At 37.2% G+C, this 20,905-nt stretch overlaps 1 protein-coding gene across 4 annotated transcripts in view; it reads right to left on the bottom strand.

The window, feature by feature from the left end:
• Nucleotides 1-3,385: 3,385 nt before the first annotated feature.
• Nucleotides 3,386-20,905, bottom strand: part of EIF2AK4 (eukaryotic translation initiation factor 2 alpha kinase 4) — a 72,834-nt gene continuing 55,314 nt past the window's right edge. For 2 of the 4 annotated variants that reach the window (XM_034769010.1, XM_034769012.1), the window contains 16 exons: nt 19,812-19,861; nt 19,500-19,668; nt 18,882-18,998; nt 18,071-18,136; nt 17,311-17,481; nt 16,505-16,639; nt 16,316-16,423; nt 15,492-15,620; nt 13,200-13,286; nt 11,601-11,713; nt 10,316-10,374; nt 9,551-9,648; nt 7,480-7,548; nt 6,738-6,782; nt 5,492-5,610; nt 3,386-3,746 (listed from right to left, as the gene is read on the bottom strand). In XM_034769010.1, the coding sequence (XP_034624901.1) occupies nt 3,689-3,746; nt 5,492-5,610; nt 6,738-6,782; nt 7,480-7,548; nt 9,551-9,648; nt 10,316-10,374; nt 11,601-11,713; nt 13,200-13,286; nt 15,492-15,620; nt 16,316-16,423; nt 16,505-16,639; nt 17,311-17,481; nt 18,071-18,136; nt 18,882-18,998; nt 19,500-19,668; nt 19,812-19,861 (1,593 nt within the window). In that variant the 3' untranslated portion in view covers nt 3,386-3,688. The other 2 variants (XR_004645524.1, XM_034769011.1) reach the window with 2 other exon arrangements.

The raw sequence follows: 20,905 nt of genomic DNA, 5'->3' as shown, positions 1-20,905 counted from the left end.
ATATAGGCATTAGAACCCCTCCTCCTGCACAAACATAGTGACCTTTTGTACTTGTATAAATAAGTATGGAATTTTCTTGTAGCATTCTGAGCTGTCTATAATTTCTGTTCTAAAAAACTAGTGGCCCCTCCCCTGGAGTAAGTGGAAGGTAATTCCTCTGGTCACTCTTTGCTGAAGGTAAAGTTTGATAGCTAGCCTTAGTATGACCCTCCTACATGCTGCTATGTAATAAAGGGCCAGAGAGACTGCAGCACTGGAAAGTTCACTTGAGTACAGGACTAAGATGGCATACCATACCGTAAGCAGCTTAAATAAAGGCACTGTATACCTGTGTAGTCAAACCAAATGCTGTACTTGTGCTAGGGTCAATGAAACTCTCAGAATGGGGAAAGCTGCTGGACTTTTGAGTGGCAGAAACCCCTGCCCTTCCCTCCCCCCCAAACAAAAGACAGAGTTAAGCAATCCTGTAAATAAAGTTGTACCCTTAATTATAAGGGGGACTGGGATGAAGGTCTATATTATCATGCCACTTAGGAGCCCCAGTTGTGGACCAGGATCAAGGTCTGGTAGGCACAATGCAAACTAAGAATACAGTCCCTACCCCAAAGAGTTTAGGATTGCCTAAACCTTTCCATCCTAAGATCCTGTTCTCACTTAACTTTGCTAACCTTTTGGGCTTGAATTTTCCATGTTGGGGTTTTGCTTGGGCTGTTGTGGTTTTTTTTTTGGTGGGGAAAGTTACAGCTAACACAGTTTAGCTGTTTCTGAAACTGTGGTTTAGGAAAGATTCTTAGTTTCTCAGTGGAACAGTTTTAGCACCTCTATAGTGTGGAATAAGGACTTGAAACTTTGCAGGTGGTGGGGATCAGAGAGGTGTCTGATGTTGTCCTGGAGACATTTCACCCACTCTTGATTGTGTTATAGTAGGGCTGTCAAGCGATTAATCGTGCTGTTAATAATAGAAAAGCATTTATTTAAATATTTTTGGATGTTTTCTACATTTTCAACTATATTTATTTCACTTACAACACAGAATACAAAGTGTATGGTGCTCATTTTATATTTGTTTTTGATTACAAATATTTGCACTGTAAAAAAATAGTATTTTTCAATTCACCTAATAGAAGTACTGTAGTGCAATCTCTATCATGAAAGTTAACTGACAAATGTAGAATTGGGACCAAAAAAAACCAACCGCATTCAAAAATGTAAAACTTCAGAGCCTACAGGTCCACCCTGTCCTACTTCTTGTTCAGCCAATCACTAAGACAAACAGGTTTGTTTACATTTGCAGGAGATAATGCTGCCCACTTCTTGTTTACAATGTCACCTGAAAGTGAGACCAGACATTCACATGGCACAGTTGTAGCTGGCGTTACAAGATATTTATGTGCCAGGTGCGCTAAAGATTCATATGTCCCATCATTCCAGAGGACATGCGTCCATGCTGATGATGGGTTCTGCTGGATAACAATCCAAAGCAGTGCAGACTAATGCATGTTCATTTTCATCATCTGAGTCAGATGCCATCAGCAGAAGGTTGGTTTTCTTTTTTGGTGGTTTGGGTTCTGTAGTTTCTGCATTGGAATGTTGCTCTTTTAAGACTTCTGAAAGCATGCTCCACGCCTTGTCATCCTCAAATTTTCAAAGGTACTTCAAATTCTTAAAGCTTGGGTCGAGTGCTGTAGCTATCTTTTTAGAAATGTCACATTGGTACCTTCTTTGCATTTGGTCAAATCTACAGTGAAAGCATTCTTAAAATGATCAACGTGTGTTGAGTCATCATCAGACAGTTATAACATGAAATATATGGCAGAATGAGGGTAAAATAGAGCAGGAGACATACAATTTTCCCCCCAAGGAGTTCAGTTACAAATTTAATTAATGCATTATTTTTTTTTTTCAAGCATCATCAGCATGGCAGCATGTCCTCTGGAATTGTGACTGAAGCATGAAGGGGCATACAAATGTTTAGTATCACTGGCATGTAAATACCTTGCAATGGTGGCTACAAAAGTGCCATGCGAACACCTTGTCTCACATTCAGGTGATGTAAATAAGAAACGGGCAGCATTATTTCCTGTAAATGTAAACAGACTTGTTTGTCTTAGCGACTGGCTGAACAAGAAGTTAGACTGAGTGGACTTGTAGGCTCAAGTCTTACATTGTTTTATTTTTGAATGCAGTTTTTTTTGTTCCCAATTCTACATTTGTAAGTTCAACTTTCATGATAGAGATTGTACTACAGCACTTGTATTAGGTGAATTGAAAAATACTATTGTTTAGTGCAAATATATATAGAATACAAGGTGTACAGTGCTCACTTTCAATTTGTGTTGTAATTGAAATAAATATTTGAAAATGTAGAAAAACATCCACAATATTCAACACATTTCAATTGGTATTTTATTCTTTAACAGTGCAATTAAAACTCTGATTCATTTTTTTCAGTTAATTGTCTGAGTTTACTGTGGTTATAAGCCTCTAACAATCAATATTGGACATGCTTAGAGGCATGTTAGCAAAATTCCCTAACTATGCTGCTATCTGTACTGAGTATGCTCTGAGCCAAGACTTTCCCTGAACTTGGTCCTTCCTGCAGCCAGATCGCAGAGCTGAGAGAAGAGGCTGTCACTGTGGCCATATAAAGGAAGAGCAATGAGAGCAGAGTGGAAATGGTGGGTCTGTAACTATTAGAAAACCCCCCTCTAGGTGCAGGGGGGGGGGGGAGGGAGTTAAGGTTGCTGGGGCATCTTAAGTCCACTTATACCTTTTACTTTTAAAAATCATTCCTAAAATGCACTCCCTCTCTCCCCTGGTTTTATTGCTTTTCTCTCTGTACTTAAGCTGTTGGGACACAATGGTATTTATTTTCAAAGCAAACCTGTCCTCCGTTCCAAAAAGCTCTGTTTTATATTAGTTCTGTAAAATTCATTCCTACTGATTCTTGCTCCTCCACCATCTGCAGCTGGCTTACACAGGCAGTGAATGTTATATAAGGGGCTTGTAAGACCCCTTATTTTAAGATCACAGTTGAGTAAGAACATTCATGGGGGTTTTATCCCATCTACTGATGATTAATGCCAGACATATTTGAAAAACACTGGCTACCTACTTAAAATGGCTTTTTTTAAAAGAAATTTAGTTATAGTACTATTCAGGAGGCTGCAGCATTAACTGATGTAGTAAGGCAGCTGCAAGTTAGAGACATTCTGGAACAACTCTGCAATTCTTTTGCTGAGTCAGTTTCACTTTCCCATCCATTTTCCTTACTTAACACTGATTATTGTGCAAGCAAATACTATTACAAGGAAAGTTTTAGAAGTGTAAAGTACAGTGTCTTTCAGTAATGTGACTGTGCATTAAGAAACATGACCATTTAACATTTATTTTGAACTTTTTTATGACACTTTTAATACGTTTTACATATAAAAATGCAAAGTATGAAGCTGGCCACTACACACTAAAAAAATAAAGGCGGTAATTGCCTGAGTCTCTCTATCTCACAGCTTACTGAAATTTCATGAAGTACATATTCCTATATCAGAAAAGTCATAATGAATGTGCAACAATTATTTCACATTATTTGATTAATGGTTTTGGTTCCAGATTATGTATCTTTTGGTAGAGACACATGCTATTTAAGCATCCCACCAAATAGTGGGATGCTTTAGTTCAGAATTTAGAACTAAAACAGAATTTTGTAGTAGTCGTCTCGATAAGAGTACAGGATAAGCACAGGAATTCTGTAGAGGAAAAAGGACAGTGTTAGAATTTACCTTCAAGAGAATAGAGTAAGTCAGTGATCATTCTAAACCCTCCAAAAATAGTAATTTCTAGGGACAGGAGAATTCAGAGGCCATAATTTACTCTAAGACCCTAAGAGATTAGAGATAGGAAAGATCTTATTGTACATCATTAGTCCATCCTGCTGTAAATGCAGGATTGTTCTAAATAATTTTTCTTGTATTATGTCCACTTATTTTAAAAGGATCCAAGTAATGGTATTTCTACAATTTCCCTGAACAGACGTCACTGTCAAAGCTTTTCCTAAAATTTAGCCTAAATTTTTACTCCTAATTTCAACCTTTTCCTCATTATACCTCTTTTTGCTACCCTAAATAACAATTATCTCTACACTCAACTTTAGTATACTTAAGTTTCTTTTCTGATATGGTTCTGCCTCAAATTTATTTTTTTTCTCCTCATATAAAGTAGAGGTTGAGTGTGGCAGTGTTATCTAAACAACTAAAAAAAGTTAACAGAAGATCCTCTGGAAGTCTCCTACTAAAGGAGAGAGTGCAGTCACTGGGTTTTAGTATTCAAAGCTTTACAAGCTGTTGAGGAATATTGGAATTTGTCTGAGCTGTTAATGCATGATTAGTGTCTGTGTCATTGTCTTCTAAAGTGTTTGATATCGTCAGTACTGAAAGGCACTATTATTAGAAAACCAAATTCTAGTCTCATTGAATGGCTCACCAAAGTTAACTGAATACTGCTCTCATGTTGGAGGGGGAAGACTGGCTCTCAACAAAATGCACAGAAAGTTAAATATTAACTTTGAAATATTCAATTTTTAAGAGAATGAAATGGTCAATGAAAAGTTAAACCAGACATTTTGAGTTCTAAATTATTTTCTTCATCTACACATTTATTTTCTGCATTTATGCTGAGGGTATTTTATGTTACGTTTTACTATATATCAATGGAAAGAGTTTGTTTAAAAGGTCCTTAATCTTTTCACCTATGCCAAATACCCGCAGCTTCCACCAAAATCAGTGGGAGCCATGGATACTGAACAGTCCAGAAGTCCAAGTCTTTGTGTCAGAAGGGAAATTCTGCACAGTTGACATAAGAGAACAAAGATTCCCAGCTGTCAGAACCCACATCTGTCTAAATGGGTTACTAGTTATGCTGCCAAATGTGTAAATTACCCAGAGAGGAAAATGTGGTGATTAAATGTTGACTAACATCTCCCTGTCAAGAATTTACATGTCCCACAGCTCACTTACTTATTTATAGTTATATAAACTGTGGTGTTTAGGTTTCAGCGTGGTAGCCATGTTAGTCTGTATCAGCAAAAAGAACGAGGAGTACTTGTGGCACCTTAGAGACTAACACATTTATTTGAGCATAAGCGTTCGTGGGCTAAAGCCCCACTTCATCAGATCCACGAAAGTTTATGCTCAAATAAATGTGTTAGTCTCTAAGGTGCCACAAGTACTCCTGTTCTTTTTGTGGTGTTTAGATGAATGTTAGGTCACACCTTAAGACTATAAAAATGGGGACAAGAGGACCAGTCAGGTGTGTTCAACCTAAGATAAACAGGAGTAATTTTAGGAAATATTTATATGGAGTAAGACACTTTTCAAGAAGGTGCATTCTTTGCCTTTCTCTAGAGAAAATTTACAGCAGCCTATTTACCACAGTTCAAATGTGTGGAACAGCTCAATTGTTGCAGCACCTACAGTAGTATAACAAATATATTTACCTCTTTTCTATTTTGATATTGTAAATTTCATCACAAACTGCTTGCAGGTATCTCTGCTTTGGCAATCGTGACATCAGTTGTTTTACAGTCGTGTAAAAGGCTTGTTCATCTCCATCATACTGTAAGGAAAAAGGACGAGGAATTTTCATATATATTACATTTCACTATGAATGAAAAAAAATAGTGTCACGCAGGGGAGGGTTCACTTTTCTGAAGGTCATGCAGACAGACTAGCAATACTCTATTTCTTAACCTGCCAAAGAACTAGCTTCTTGAAGCAAAATGCACAAAACTGCATGTACAAGTTGACTCTGTTATAGCAGAGATCTTTGTAAGGAGGCTGCTGGTGATCAGCTTCTCCCCTCCTACAGTACAACAGCAGCATCATGCTGTGAAGGCTGGAGTCGCCCACTTTTCCTCTACAGAGTTATCACCATTGTAGAAACACTTGATTCTCCTGTCCCACCCCTGTTCTTTCACATGTACATGCACCAGATCATTCTTTGGTCCCCTCTGCTACAGGATGGGCTTTTTCCCTGAACGGATATAAAAGCCACCCCTTTCGCTCCCACTGCTTCAGAGTCTCCTGACGTGTAGGGGAAGTTCACAGTACCATAATACATCCTCAGCTCAACTTCTCAACAGCACTGAGAAATGGGGATAGGGTTTTTGCTTATTGACTCAATTCCTCATCTTATGCTGTTTGGGTCATCCTCCCTCACTAAGAACCGCATCACACACCTTTGCTGCGGTGTACTCCCTTGCTGCAGCAGAACAAAACTCGCATTATACACTAGCTCACAGGGTTCTGAGCAGTAACCATAAAACGAATCAGAATCATGTTAATTTCAATGGCTGCTGCCTGGGAAAGCCAGGAGCAGCCACAGCTCAAGCCAACACTGCTCTGTTCACATTCAGCAGGGTATCTTCATGAACAAAGACTAAAAACCTTTTCTTTATTTTAAATGAAAGCTGAACTTCTGCAAAAATTGTTGGCTAAGGACTCCAGCTCAAGAGGGAGAAGTTTCCTACTTGTGCATTTGGCAAATGGATTTTTCAAGGCTTGTTCTAAACCCTTTGTGTCTGTACAGAATTGCTTAACCTTTCTTAAACTCTTTAAAAAACAAACACGGGGGTGAGAATTTTACCATTAACTTCAATAAGGACAGGATTTCACCCCATTAACTTTAAACCTTTTAAAACCTACTGTTTAATCCAAATTACATATACACAACTCATTGCTTACCTCTAGTGACAAGAAGTGTATTAGAGTTTCTTTTGACAGATCTACCTGCAAAAATATCAGGGCAAAGAGGTCAATGTCAAGGAATCAAATGTTATATAGTTTAACAAGTAAAAGTAACTTATTTTTCCAGTTCTATTCCTGTCATCATTCTGGTCACGTGAAGATCTCAGTTCTCAAAAAAGGGGTCAAAATTTAATCTCTAATTTATAAAGAAGTTTTGCAAACACATTTGGACTGCATGAGAATTTTAGGCATTTCCAAAGACAATTTATGTTTGGCAGAGCTCATCTGTGTACATGGAAAGTCTTCCCTTAATTTCAAAAAAGGTAAACATGCTTATTCCTAAAGGGCACATAGGAAGGATGCACTATTTTTAACCTCTTCAGAAAGCGTTGAGAGGGAACCCAGAAAGTAACATTTAAATGTGCTTTATAGTGATAAGATGCAGCAACAAATTAATATTAAATCCACCACCACACAGGAGTTAGAGGTGCAAATAGTTAAAATGTAAACATTTTACTATATGCAACAGTCTGAATTCATACAGCAGGAAGCTTTCTCAATATACTAGCTAAACATTGTGTGGGTTTTATTTTACAACAGATTTCTAAATTTGGTTACAATTGCCAATTCTAAAATTTGAGATTACAGCTGGTGACAGCTACCTTGCTAGCAATTAAAATTAAAGACTCTAATGACCAAGCATTTGCCATTTCATTTAAGCTGTAGCAAACAGACTTACGGCTAAAATTTCAATCTCACTTGTTTTCTGTTGCAGATTAGTAATGAAGGTCTGGAGTCTTGTTTGTACCTGCAAATTAAAATTAATAGTGGGTAAAAGTTGCATACAAATTTCTCCTGTTACACTGAAATTGGGAACCTTTGTTTTCTATTTCAGGAAACGTAAGATTTAATTCTCAATAATTAACTTTGATATGCCAGATGGTCAATTGTTAGCTAGGAATATGTGGGCATCTTACATTAATGTCAGGAGCATGAGCACAGGGCTCATGTCCACTCACAAAGTATTTTTGCCAATTAGGAGGAGAGTGGTAGGAGAGATGATATTAGGACTATTGAGGTTAGGCAGAATTAACACCTGATTATGAATTTCCCTAGACAGAGTCAAAGTTATGCTGTTCCTGGGCACTAGTGGAGGCCACCTTTCCCAAAGATAAGAGAAGACACCACTTTAATCAGAAATTGGCAGTAGAATCACAGAAGGCAGTCCTGGAATACACTGTAGCTCCTCTGCAGTTCAGAGAAGATAGCTGAATTTTGGACAGTAGGATATTGAACTGCTGGTGCATTCAGTCCCATTACATTACATTACTGCCTCCTTTCTGAAGCAGGATGAGAATCCAGCAGTCTATAAAAATGGTTGCATTCTTGCATTAAAAAATGGGTTTTGCTGATATGGAAGGAAAATTATATCCCATCATACAATCCAAGTATTTTGGAAGCCAGTAAATCCTGAATTTTCTATCCACTTTGGATTGGAGCCTGTTCTTTTTTTTCTTACGTTTGGTACATTGTTAGCATCCAAGTAAGGAAAACTCCATCTCTCTTTCATACAGTGGTCTAACATTATACCACTAAACATTTTGTTTTTGGCAAAGCGGGGCACTGTTAGTATGCATCATGTTGGAAAACTTTTGCTTGCACCTCCTAGCTTGAGAGGCCATAATGAAACATTAAATTATAGAGGGCAAACGTTTGAGTCTACTGCATACATACTAAATACAAAATCTATGTTTAATTTGTAACCTTAACATTTTCTTAAGCACTCAAAAGTCAGGAAATGCCAGAATTAAGGTTCCCCATAGAATCTTCACTGAGTTCTCTTGTACACATGCATTATGACAGAAAATATCATATTGCCTCTATATAAATCCATAGTACGCCCACACCTTGAATACTGCATGCAGATGTGGTCGCCCCATCTCAAAAAAGATATATTGGAATTGGAAAAGGTTCAGAAAAGGGCAACAAAAATGATTAGAGGTATAGAACGGCTTCCGTATGAGGAGAGATTAATAAGACTGGGACTTTTCTGCTTGGAAAAGAGGCAGCTAAGGAGGGATATGATAGAAGTCTATAAAATCATGAGTGGTATAAAGAAAGAAAATAAAGAAGTATTATTTACTCCTTCTCATAATACAAGAACAAGGGGCCAACCAAATTAAATTAATAGGTAGCAGGTTTAAAACAAACACAAGAAAGAATTTTTTCACACAATGCACCGTCAACTTGTGGAACTCCTTGCCAGAAGGTGTTGTGAAGGCCAATACTATAACGGGATTCAAAAGGGAGCTAGATAGATTCATGGAAGATAGGTCCATCAATGGCTATTAGCCAGGATGGACAGGAATGGTGTCCCTAGCCTCTGTTTGCCAGAAGCTGGGATTGGGTGACACAGCATGGATCACTTGATAACCTGTTTGTTCATTCCCTTTGGGGCACCTTCCATTGGCCACTGTCAGAGGACAGGATACTGGGCTTGATGGACCTTTGGTCTGACCCAGTATGGCCGTTCTTATGATAGCCTTGCTCCCAATCATGTGGGAAGTCTGTGTTAGAGCCAAGAACTAGTCTCCTTGGGTCCCATTTCAATGCTTTACACCCATGAAAAAAAATCCATTTTCCTCCTCTTGTAACCCTTTGCCCCATTCACTGTCCATTCTGCAGACTAAATGAGGCCCAGATCCTGCAGGACAAACAGCCTGTGATCATGATATTACAGCTACGTGCAGGCCGGAAAAAAAATTCAAACCAAAACGGGAAGAAAAAAAAACAAAAAAACCTACATATACCTGAGTTTCATAACGCCGTCTGACACTAGCAGGCAATTTTTCAGGAGCTATAACACTCACATTTGGCACTACAGAAGTTCCATGTGGTTCAAATAAACCTAAAATGCAAACAGTTTGAGAATATTCTTTCTTCACATAAACAAGCATGTTATATCCTGTTTTAAACAAAACTAACCCCCACTAATCTTAATGGGTCAAGACTACTCTGATGGGTGCTATTGAAGCAATTATGCAATTTTTGTGGCTACAACTTAAAGTGACTCATCCTGCAAAATCTTCTGATTCTTAAACCAACAGAAAAAACAGGATGGAACTTGGTTGAGAGTCGTCTCCATTAGCTTTCTGCACTGTCTGCATTACAAGTCACATCACTTTGCAGCAAGATAGCCACTTCCAGCTATAGAATCAGAAATGTCTACTGTAAACAAAGTTTTAGTTTATTCAGTGTGGCAAAAAGTCCTTTGTGCCTTGTGAACATTTTAACTGGTGGGCCTAGCAAAAATGGTTGCATGTTTCCTGTAAGTTTATTATAAAATGAGTTCTGCATTTTATAGGAAAACGTAATTTAAACTTCTCAAATTTTAGACACAGCATTTGAGATTAGAAAGAAATAACTCTAGCCAGGTAAAAGTTGTAAGGAAAGACATTTGTGGTTTATTTATAGCGATTCTTGTAATGTGATTAAAATATATACTACTTTTTTGCAAAGAATGTTTACTGTACACAAAAACAGTCAATTTTAGTCTAGAATTAGTGATTATATACCTGAAGTATTAGCAAATGATCCTTTTAGATTTTGTACTGAGAGATTATCTGAAGTTTCTCTAAAAGCAAGCAAACAAAAACAGTTATAAAAATAGACACAATGTAAAAGCAGTACAGTAATGTAAGCTACTGTTAGCAAACTTTCACATACAAAGGTATTTTGTATTCTTTTCACTCCAATTAGCTGAAAAAAATGTAATGAAGATTTTCAGCATATAAATATTAGCAAATTAAATCCTGTATTTTTGATTAGTTAAGAAATGCCAACACACAATTAAACTTGTTAATTTAAAAAGAACTGTCTTCAACAATCATAGTAAACAGCAAAACTTTCCTTGCTACTTTCACTAATTGTAAATGGGAAATATTTTAGACACCAGGTTTCGCTTTCATTACCTTTCTACTCCTATATAGGATCCTGCATTTATGTCATATAAAGTTGCTTCTGTGCCATAACAGTCATGTTAACTTCAATAAATGAATGTCAAACAGGAAAAATAGTTGGACTTCATGGCCTGATCAAGCAGGAGGAGATGAGCAGCAGGCGAAAGAAAGAGCTTTTCTTGCAAATCAAATTGTTAAAAAAAATACCCACATGGACTTTTCTTCAAATGTGTCCCAGTATGGAAGTTTCCTATTACAGAGCTACATTTTGCAAAACTATTCAAGAATAATACTGAAGGCCAATCTTGTAATGATTATTGCATGTACATCCGTGACAGTATAAAAGTAAAGACCTGATTATTCAGTCCGCGCTTCTACTTTCACATGCCCATGTGCATACTTGAATGATTCTAATAAATGCAAGAATTTTACTGTAAGCTTTTTGGGGCAGGGACCTCTTTTATTCTGTGTTTGTACAGCACCTAGCACAATAAGGCCCTGGTCCACGAAAGGGGCTCATAGGTGCTACTGCGATACAATTAGTAAGTAATATCAAAGTTCAGGCAGGTATGCTCACATGTTGCAAGTCTGAACAATTTTGCTCACTTAGAAGCCCAGCTGAAAATCTGGCCCTAAATCTGTAAAGCAGTAGGAAGAATACTTCAAAATGTTTCTCTCAGTTGCCTTTGGCAAATCTCAAGACATAACAGAAGTCATACTATCACATTATTTTCCTTCTTTTTCAAAAAGGAATTTGGCAAATCTTTCTCAATGGTAATTTTAATTAAAAATCAATGTAATAGAAACCTCAACGGAAGTCTTATTTTGAAAGACTCTATTTAATCTGATTTATGAAATGACCTTTAATTTGAATACTCCTGTTCACTTTTTATGCAGCTACCTGTTACTTCTTTCATCACAGACTTTAGTCTTCAGTTTCTGGACCAGGTGTTCTACTAGCTCAGTCTCTAAAATCCTTTTCTCCGTCTGCCTTTCCTTCTCGAAGGATTTCACCTACAAAATTGTAATTTAACATTTTAATGAGTTTAATGAGATTGCTAAATCTGGTAATCTACATAAATATACTGTGGAAACAAAGAAAAGTAAGTTTGACTAGGCTCATTACCTATTAAAGATGCAATTATCAGATGGAATAAGACTGAGACTATCAGTTCATCTGATCACTGGCCAATTAAACCCTCTGACTTGGTTGATTAGATTTCTGCAACCAAATAACTAACAATAATTTCTTTTGCATTTTCACTGCTTAGGCTTTGCTGCTTGCACTTGTTAATATAGGATAATGACCTTTGGCTGGTGTCCGGGGGGAAATACTGCGTTAAACACAGGGTTCTCTCTCTCTGTTTTAAATTAAAGGATTAATTTGGAATGTGGTTGCCTTTCACTGAATTTGCAGAGAGGTAACTCTCCAGCATTTGAACCTACACATATTTGCTCAGTCTTTGTTTTATTAATTACGAAAAGACTAATTAAACTAGAGCATCGCTATGCCATTTAATATATTGACATGCTCTTTGTATTTCTGCTCTACCGTAATAAAATATCATCACTAGGTTTTAAAAGATTAAATACGTTTTTTTCATTGCATCTTTAATGCCTAGATACATCACTCTATGATCAAATAATTGTCAAGATCAGCTTGTTCTTACAGTTAGTGTAAGAGGAAGATTGATAATTGAAGTAAGTGAAAGGTATCTTACTGTTATACATTATAGCTATGTTATACAACCATGCCATATAGGGGCAAATGACTTTAACAGATCACTGTTTTTTTATGAAAATTATTAAAAGAAGTAGCAGAGATAATGGTCCAGAATCAGTGACAGCTTTGGGCACCAAAAACCTCTGTTTATGGACAGAAGAGATACAATACAGACAGTGGCAATTCAAGCTTCCTCACAGTAACGCCTTTGCACATCAACCCTGACCTGGAGAGACAAATAGAAATGGTAGTTCATAGTTCTATGTCTATTCAAACATTGTCTATTTTGCTAGCTGCCAATAAGGCTGCCAATTTTCTTGGTATTTGTTTTGTAATGTAAACAACTGCCCAACTGGAAGAGGCCAGAGATCACCAATTCATTTCATAAAGTCACCAAACAAACAGCCATTACATAGTGGTAACACTTGGTCACTACCTTTTAAAAAGAATACACAAATACATCTTAGCTGAGACTCAGTCTAAGATACCAGATTTGTATTTAAGTTACCAGATTCTTTTTTCCCCCCAGATAAAAGAGGAGGGAGACTGGGCCTGGTAAAAAACTAGGAAGATGGGTCTGCTGTGCATCCACTATCCATTCTTCAGAGTAATTTCGTACTAGTTATTAACTCTGAAACTGTACTGAGCTGAAATGCCAACTATTAAATTATAGAGCACTTTCCCCAGAAAATATTGTATTAGCTCCACAAAAACACATATTAGAGCAGATTATTCATCTGAAGTATTTACGAAAATTCTCTCCAACCCCACCTTTACCTTTACATGATTTCCTTCTTTCTCAGAGACAAGAGTCACATATGTGATCCCAGAACATTTGCAATACTCTTGCAGTTCTTCTTGGGACTAAAACAAGAAAAAGTGATAGTAGAGAAGTAGGGCAGAGTATAAAATGACAATTTAGACAATCAAAATCTCAATTAAGTTGACTGGAAATACATATATAGTGTACTTATTGACCTTCTGAGTAATGAAAAGCTTTGTACATCGGTCCAGGAAGAACAATCTCCTTGTCAATTTCTTTATTTTCATATTTCAAAGCCTATAACTCACTAAAGTGTGTTTCACCAAGAATTAGAAGTAGAAGCTGGATATTTGTCTCCTTTACATCTATTAGCAAGAATGGGCTATTCTTCCAGTGTTTGTAACTTTCATTACTAGCCCCACTCCTGCACGGAGATCTACCTGGATGGATCCCTGTCCCTGTGTGGAGCGCCACTGACTTCAACTGGGCTTTGCACAGGGTGTCCACCTGTGCAATTCTCAGCGAAGAATCAGGGCCAATGCTTCCTGTACTGACGTAAAAGTTTGTCAGCATTAGATGTCAAGGCAGAAAACTGTCCAAGGTTAAGTGCAATCAAGAGGTTGCAACTTGCCATCTGTGAACAGCCTCAAGGAGGCCAGCAAGGAAAAAACAAGTTACTTGAAGGGTATTAAACACCAGTTATACTTGCACTTCAACAGCATATAGCCAGATGCAGGGAAAAAGTGAGAAAAAGTAGGGAAATTATTGCCAATACTAAGACAATAGAATCCATAATATCTGCAAGGAAGCTAAGTGACTCAGAACTCTATGCTGTGGGGCATTCTGGATGTGCAGAGCCACAGTTCACTAAATTTGAGAGAATGGGCAATTCCACAGCATTTCCTTTGACATTCACCATTTAGCATATATATAAATAAACTGAACCAGATTGGCAAACCAGTCCAGAGGGGTGTAAGGTAGGTAAGTACTTTGCTTATCGTCCCATAATCTATCTGTGCTGGGCACCTACTGTTTCGTTTGGGCTCATTGTAAAGGAATGAGAAGTCAGTCCTTCAATACAAATAGCATTTTCAGGAATCTTGCAGCACTGAATATTCTTAATGACTAACGCTGTGGTAACACTTGTATGTTTTAGGTCAGTAATCCAACAGTACTGTCTGCAGTCCCTGGAGTACAGCTTCGTTATGCCACTGTAGTGGCCACTAGAGTGCAGAATATGCTCCTGCCTCGCAGCCATGTTAGCCGGTCCCTTCCCACTTCTAAACAATACATGAAAACTGCTCCTGCAAAAGGTGTTTTTCATTATTGCCACTACTGGCCCCATATTTAGAACCTTTCCATTTCCTCCTATGAATGACTCCCTCTGTTTCATTTTGGAGGTGGGAGGGGGGTGGGTTGGAGTATATTTTGTTTTTATATTGTTGATGTAGGTTGGTAAAATACATTTTTGGGGAAGATTTATGTCAAATACTTGTCCAGGATCTACAGAATCTTGGGTGCTTTTCAATAAAGCTGTCTCCACTACATGTCATCCCATGGAAGCAGCATAACCCAGTGAATATAGCACGGGATTTGGAATCAGGAGACTTGGTTCTTCTCTCACTGTTGACCCTGACTCAGGACATATCCACAGCTTCATGAATTCAGTAAGAGTCTTTCCACTGGCTTCAGTGGACTTTGTATCATGCCCTCAGGGAGTAACCATGGGTACTGTGATGGGTTGGATCACAGAAACCCCCCTGGGAGCTGCCAACTTATGTGCCAAAACTACCTCTACCCCTGTTTTCCCTGCCAGCTCAGGACTCCAGCACCCTGTCTTGCTGAGCCAGACATTCCCGTCTGCTCCAACACAGACTGCAGGTTTGTGGCAAGTAATCCAGACCCTGGGTCTGTGTTGGAGCAGACAGGAGTGTCTGGCTCAGCAAGACAGGGTGCTGGAGTCCTGAGCTGGCAGGGAAAACAGGGATAGAAGTAGTCTTGGCACATCGGCTGGCAGCTCCCAGGGGGGCTTCTGTGATCTAACCTGTCACAGGTACGTCACCTAATCTGTCTGTGCTGTAAAATGAAGATTATGATGCTTATACATATTGTAAAAGGTGATGAGAGCTACAGAGGAAAAATAGTATAAAAGCAAACGTAATCTTCATTGATTTAAGGATAGCTGAATTGCACCCAGCTGTTCAATATTATGATTCTATAAATGAATAACCTCTAAGAGGCTGCTTTAGCAATACCAGCCTTTATGAAACTGACATATAGCTAACAAATATGTAGACACTCTTTACCTGGGACCAGTCATACATGATATCAGCTGGAATTCCCGCAGTCCAGAGTTTTTGAATGATATTGATGGCTCTCGTCATTGACATCTGCCCAACACTCACAACCAACAGATCACAAGCGCCCATAGTAACCTGGAAGAAAAGTAGAAGTGAGAGGGGCAATGTGAGCTACCAGAGCTTGTTTTCAGGTGTAAAAATGTTGATATTCCTGGAGAACAAATATATTATTGTGCTGCTTTTCAAGCAAATTAGGCAGAGATTAGGAGATGGTTCATTATTAAGCATTTTTTTAAATTAAACTCTTCAGCAAATCTGACCCTGTTACAGAAAAAGCACTTGCAAAGCCTAAATCAGTGAGTAACCTGGCTTTACCTCCTCCCTATTTAGCAATGTTAATGTACCTTTTCACAAAGAAGGATTAAAAATATACACATTCTGCTGCTGAGTGAAATTGTTATATGATTTATGTAGAAAAGCCCATTTTATGACAAAAAGAAGGGTTAGGGATAAAAATACGAATTTTTTTTTTTTATGGGGAAGAACATGACTCTACATATGGGAAAACATATCTTTCCCCTTTCACAGATATTAATCATTGAATAAATTTCAAAAAGGAAATTTTTATGCCATTAAACAAGCCATATACTACATTTCAGTTTACCATTTTTTAAAGTATCTACATAGATAGAAGCAAAGGAAAATGCACCATATCTTGAGGCTTCTGTCTATTTTAGTATGGAATTATTTTGAGACACATCTGAACCTCTTAATATTTCTTGACTATCTATGGCTACATACAGATTACTGAAACAGGAACTGAAACTTACAGAGTCCTCCATACTGGAAACTGCAGCAGTTATTTTATCTATAGCTATACTGACTCCAACAGCAGAAGGAAGAGGTCCTATTGTTTGCGGCCCTCTGAACTGTGGAATCTGAAAAGACAAGAAACAATGCTTTTAGTAAGGTATCAAAAAAGTATATGCTTTAAAAAAAAAAAAATTAATTACACACACCAGATGATCATATCTGCCTCCAGCTGCAAGAATTTCAGGCACAGTTCTTTGTCTGCGTTTGATGTATGCTATAAACTGAAAGATGACTCCATTATGCTGTTGCACTTTGTAAACGAGTCCTAAATTTATAGACACCTAAAAAACAAAAATGAGTATTATATCCTCACTAAGACTTATACCAGTTCTAGTTACACAATTGTAAGGTATTAAAGATACACATCAGCATATCATGAAAACTTAACATGGTTTCTCTGCTTTTGAGGAGATTTAATACTGCAATTAAAATACTGATCCCTGAAGAGACAGATTCAGCCAAAAAGGCTGGAAAGAGGAAAGAATGCCTTAAATCTAAAGGATCACAAGGGGACATGAACTATTGAAGATTTGTGTATACATCCCAAATAGCAAGCCTTTAGAGAAAATGAGCTATTTCAATTGTTACCATCAGTATTTTAGAAACGTTTAAAATTTTCAAAATTTAAAATTTTCAAAGAATCCCCTAGTGCTCTCAGTGATATGTATGTAGAGAAAATTATTTTTCAACTAAAAATGCAATTGAAATAGTCCAATTACACAGATATAAGTATTCTTCAGCTGAAGGTTTCTTACCAATACAGGCCCTACTCTGAGAGTAAGGATCTAAAAACAGGCGCCACCAGTAGTGTTTATCATATATAGTACCACAATTCTATGGTTCTTTTTTCTGTTCTTCAGACTATCCATGGTCCCGGGGAAAGGTTTATGAAGACAGAGCAGTTGTACAGAGCTATAAATCAATGAATTTATAATCCGACTGCTTTACAAACCTGAAGTTTTATACCAAGCTTCTTTAAGAGACCCATGACTTCCTCCAGATCTTTCATGCCGTGTTTTACCAGCTGGGTGACACCAGTTTTTTGTTTTATCATTGTGTTTATCAATGGGCTTAAATCGTTCAACTCTCCCTTCTGCTCAATAAATCTGTACAGTTGACAAAGCTGAAAATATACACAGATACAATACCATACACATGCTTGAATAGAAGGCATATGAACAACAACATAGCTTTGGTTTGGTGTGACTAAAGGTTTACCATTTATACTTGTTTTGCAGAGTGGACTAATAATTCTGCTTAAGAATTTGGGGGAGGGAGTGGACACATGAAAATTCCTAATCAGGGCATCAAGAAGTTGGATGGTGAGAGATCTATCTCAACCCATTCTCTATATTCATGCATCTAACTCTGCTTAATATTATTTAGTATCTCACACATTTTTCTTTTGGAAATCTCAGTCTACAATATTCCATTTACCCTTTGAACATCTGCATAATCTGAAACACAAATATTAAAAAAGGGAGAAACCAAGAAAATAGTAACGCTGAAAGAGACAAGTTAGACCATTTCCAAAGAGGTATGACAGTAAAGAGATCAATAGCATTTCAGTTGCAAATGCAATGGCATCATCTCTATACGAGTGGCATATTCTTAGCTGAGGTTTTAATGGGTTTCATAGTAAATAAAGTACTGTAGATTTATAACAATTTATAGGGAAATACAAATATAATGTGTAATGTTGAACTACTTACGCTGTTTGATGACAGAGAAAGATTACAAAATTTGGCTTCCACTTCTCTTTTTGTTGACTTTTCGGTCTGAAGTACAACAAAAAAACATTATATTGTAGCATATTTTTAGAAAATTTACTTTTGAGAAAAAAGTTTACTAATTGTTTGAGACAAGAATGAATAATGCAGCTCCTTGGTTACTTCCCCCCCCCCCTTTGATGTACCCATCTTCAATCAATTACTCTCTGAAATATCACTGTAAACAATGGCAAAATGTTTACTTGCCTCTCAGTGATTCCATATCTGGTTTGGTCGCATTACATGTAAAAAGTCTATTTAAAACATAGCTTTTGCTTAAAAAAAATACAAACTATGTTAAACAGAAATATTACATGAAGTTAAAAAAACCTATGGAAGTTCTTTGTTATGATTTAAACATTCCTCTGTAGTGTTCGCAAATGAAACTGACTAGTCCGTTTTCTCTGATTAAACTGTGTGAAGTAAAAGCAAAATATAAAACAATAAAAATATATCTGAATGCAATGTTTTCAGTTTTAACAATTTAGGATGTTTTTAGTCATATAGGTAAAGAATTCCCTCCCCCCCCCAATAAATATGTGTTTTAAGATAACAGTTCACCTATAAGGAGATAGCAGAAAAGGCTTTAATACAAAATGATAATCTGGAATAATCCACCACTTTTAATATATGGTTAAAATACTCTCTGGTAAATTACCAAAGTATTATTACTCATATTTAAAGATGGCTCTATAATTAATGTGGCACTTTACAGTTATTAAACTGATCTCTGCATGAGTCATTAATATCTTACCATTGCATCATACAGAATGATGTAGACTTGATTGAGTTTCTCTTCTGGTATCCCACAGTGCAAGAGTATAGCTTTCAATAAAGCAGTGTGGTTCAAGTAAATACTATAGTTTCTTTCCTAACAGAGGAAAAAATATCTTATGTTTTATTGGCATTCCAATATGTAAAATAGCTTTTCTGTTTCATAAGACTAACTTTGAATCTCCCCATCACCTTAACTCCCTTCTGTGTACTACAGAACTGGCAGGATTTGTGCTATTTTATATTTTTAATGTCGGAATTAAGAGCCAAACTCTCACTCACCTAAAAGAAGATAGCTATTATTTCAAACAGTGCTGTAAAAATGTTCAGTAGTGTATACATTGCAAACAGACTGTTCATTGTAAATTGTACTTGAAAAAACTTTTGTCATTTACAGACTCAGTTTGCAAGTTTTATCAGAAGTCAAAACTTGGAAATATTTAGTGTGTTACAAGGTGAGAAGGTCTTTTTCTAGTCATTGTTGCCTACATATTTCCTTATTTACAATTCCCTCTCTAATGAAACAGCCTTTTATGGTTAAAAAATCAAAGACAATGAAAAATGTCTGTTAATCAAGGAGGTAAGACGAGGGAACAACCTGTAGTACTGGAAATTCTTGGATGATTTCAGAAATAGCGTAGATTGTTTCTGCAATAGGTAAAAAGCTGTTTCCACTGGAAGTGATGATGTCAAATGCACATTCTAGGAGTTCTTTGGGGTGACAGCGGTCTAACTTCCGAGGTCTGTATACACGCTCGATACAATATCTACAAAAAACACCAAAGAAAGAATCAATACAATACATTCAGTGCTGTCATTTATTCAGTCATTGTGTAGAAAGTTACATGTGCAACAGGTGAATATTAGTCCTATTTGGATGAGGCATAATTCCTCCCAGCTATTTTCTTACCTTTTCAAGTTTGATATATTATTTCTAGCTACAAATCTTGCAAAAGGAATCTGAAAACAAACAAAAAAAAAAGGTGGTTGAGACAAATATGCATAACTTCATTCTGACTTATGCTCTTAGACTAATGCTGAATTATATATACATCATGCAGTTACACCTTTATTCTCCCATCTGTAATAATGTCTCAGAAAATGTGTATTTGTCACAACTAAATGGTAGTAAGCATCTCTGGTGTATCTTTCAGGAAAACGGTGTTCACTCTGAGTGGGGGAGAACTCAGTTTTTCTGTTATGCTGATACAGGAGGTATGCATTGCAAAAGGGGGTATGCATCTAGCAAAAGGCGGACTAACCACGATTGTTTGTGTGCTGTTAATAAAACCCTATTTCCAGGAACACAGAAGGTGATTATCAGCTGCCATATTCAGTCAATGCTTCTGTACCCAACACATTTTAGGAAACCACTCATTCCAACAAAGAGATCAAACCTGTGGAGGCCCTTAGAGTATTGATAGCATTTAGTCTGATTCTTCCTTTTATTACACCAATGGTATCACACTGGTCTAAAACTGGGGTAACAGAGGCAGAATTAGACATTATAACTAGCACTATTGAAGGATGACACTAAAAAAAAGTCTTTAGCCTTTATACTTTTAAAAATTAGGGCGGTTGATTAATCACAGTTAACTCACGCAATTAACTCAAAAAAATTAATCGTGATTAAAAAAATTTATCATGATTAATCGCTCTGTTAAACAATAGAATACCAATTGAAATTTATTAAATATTTTTGGATGTTTTTCTATATTTTCAAATATATTGATTCATATTACATCATGCGGCTGGGAGCTCCCCACAGTGGCTGGGAGCTGCAGGGCCCTGCCTCAGGGTCAAGCTCCAGGGCAGGCAGCTGCAGCAGCCCCTGCAGCTCAGAGCACTAGGGCCCCCTAGCTGACAGGTCCAGCCCTGTGTCCCGGGGGCTGAAGCAGAAAAGGCCATGGAGGTCTCTGGAAATCATGGATTCTGTGACATAATCATAGCCTTATTAATAACTGTAGAGGAGTCAAAGATAGCAGAGTGCCATAGGTGAAGTAA

This window comes from Trachemys scripta, chromosome 4 (assembly GCF_013100865.1).
Source record: "Trachemys scripta elegans isolate TJP31775 chromosome 4, CAS_Tse_1.0, whole genome shotgun sequence".
Lineage (NCBI taxonomy): Eukaryota > Metazoa > Chordata > Testudines > Emydidae > Trachemys > Trachemys scripta.
Note: the sequence above shows the minus strand (reverse complement) of the source record. Positions and strands in the feature narration are given on the sequence as shown.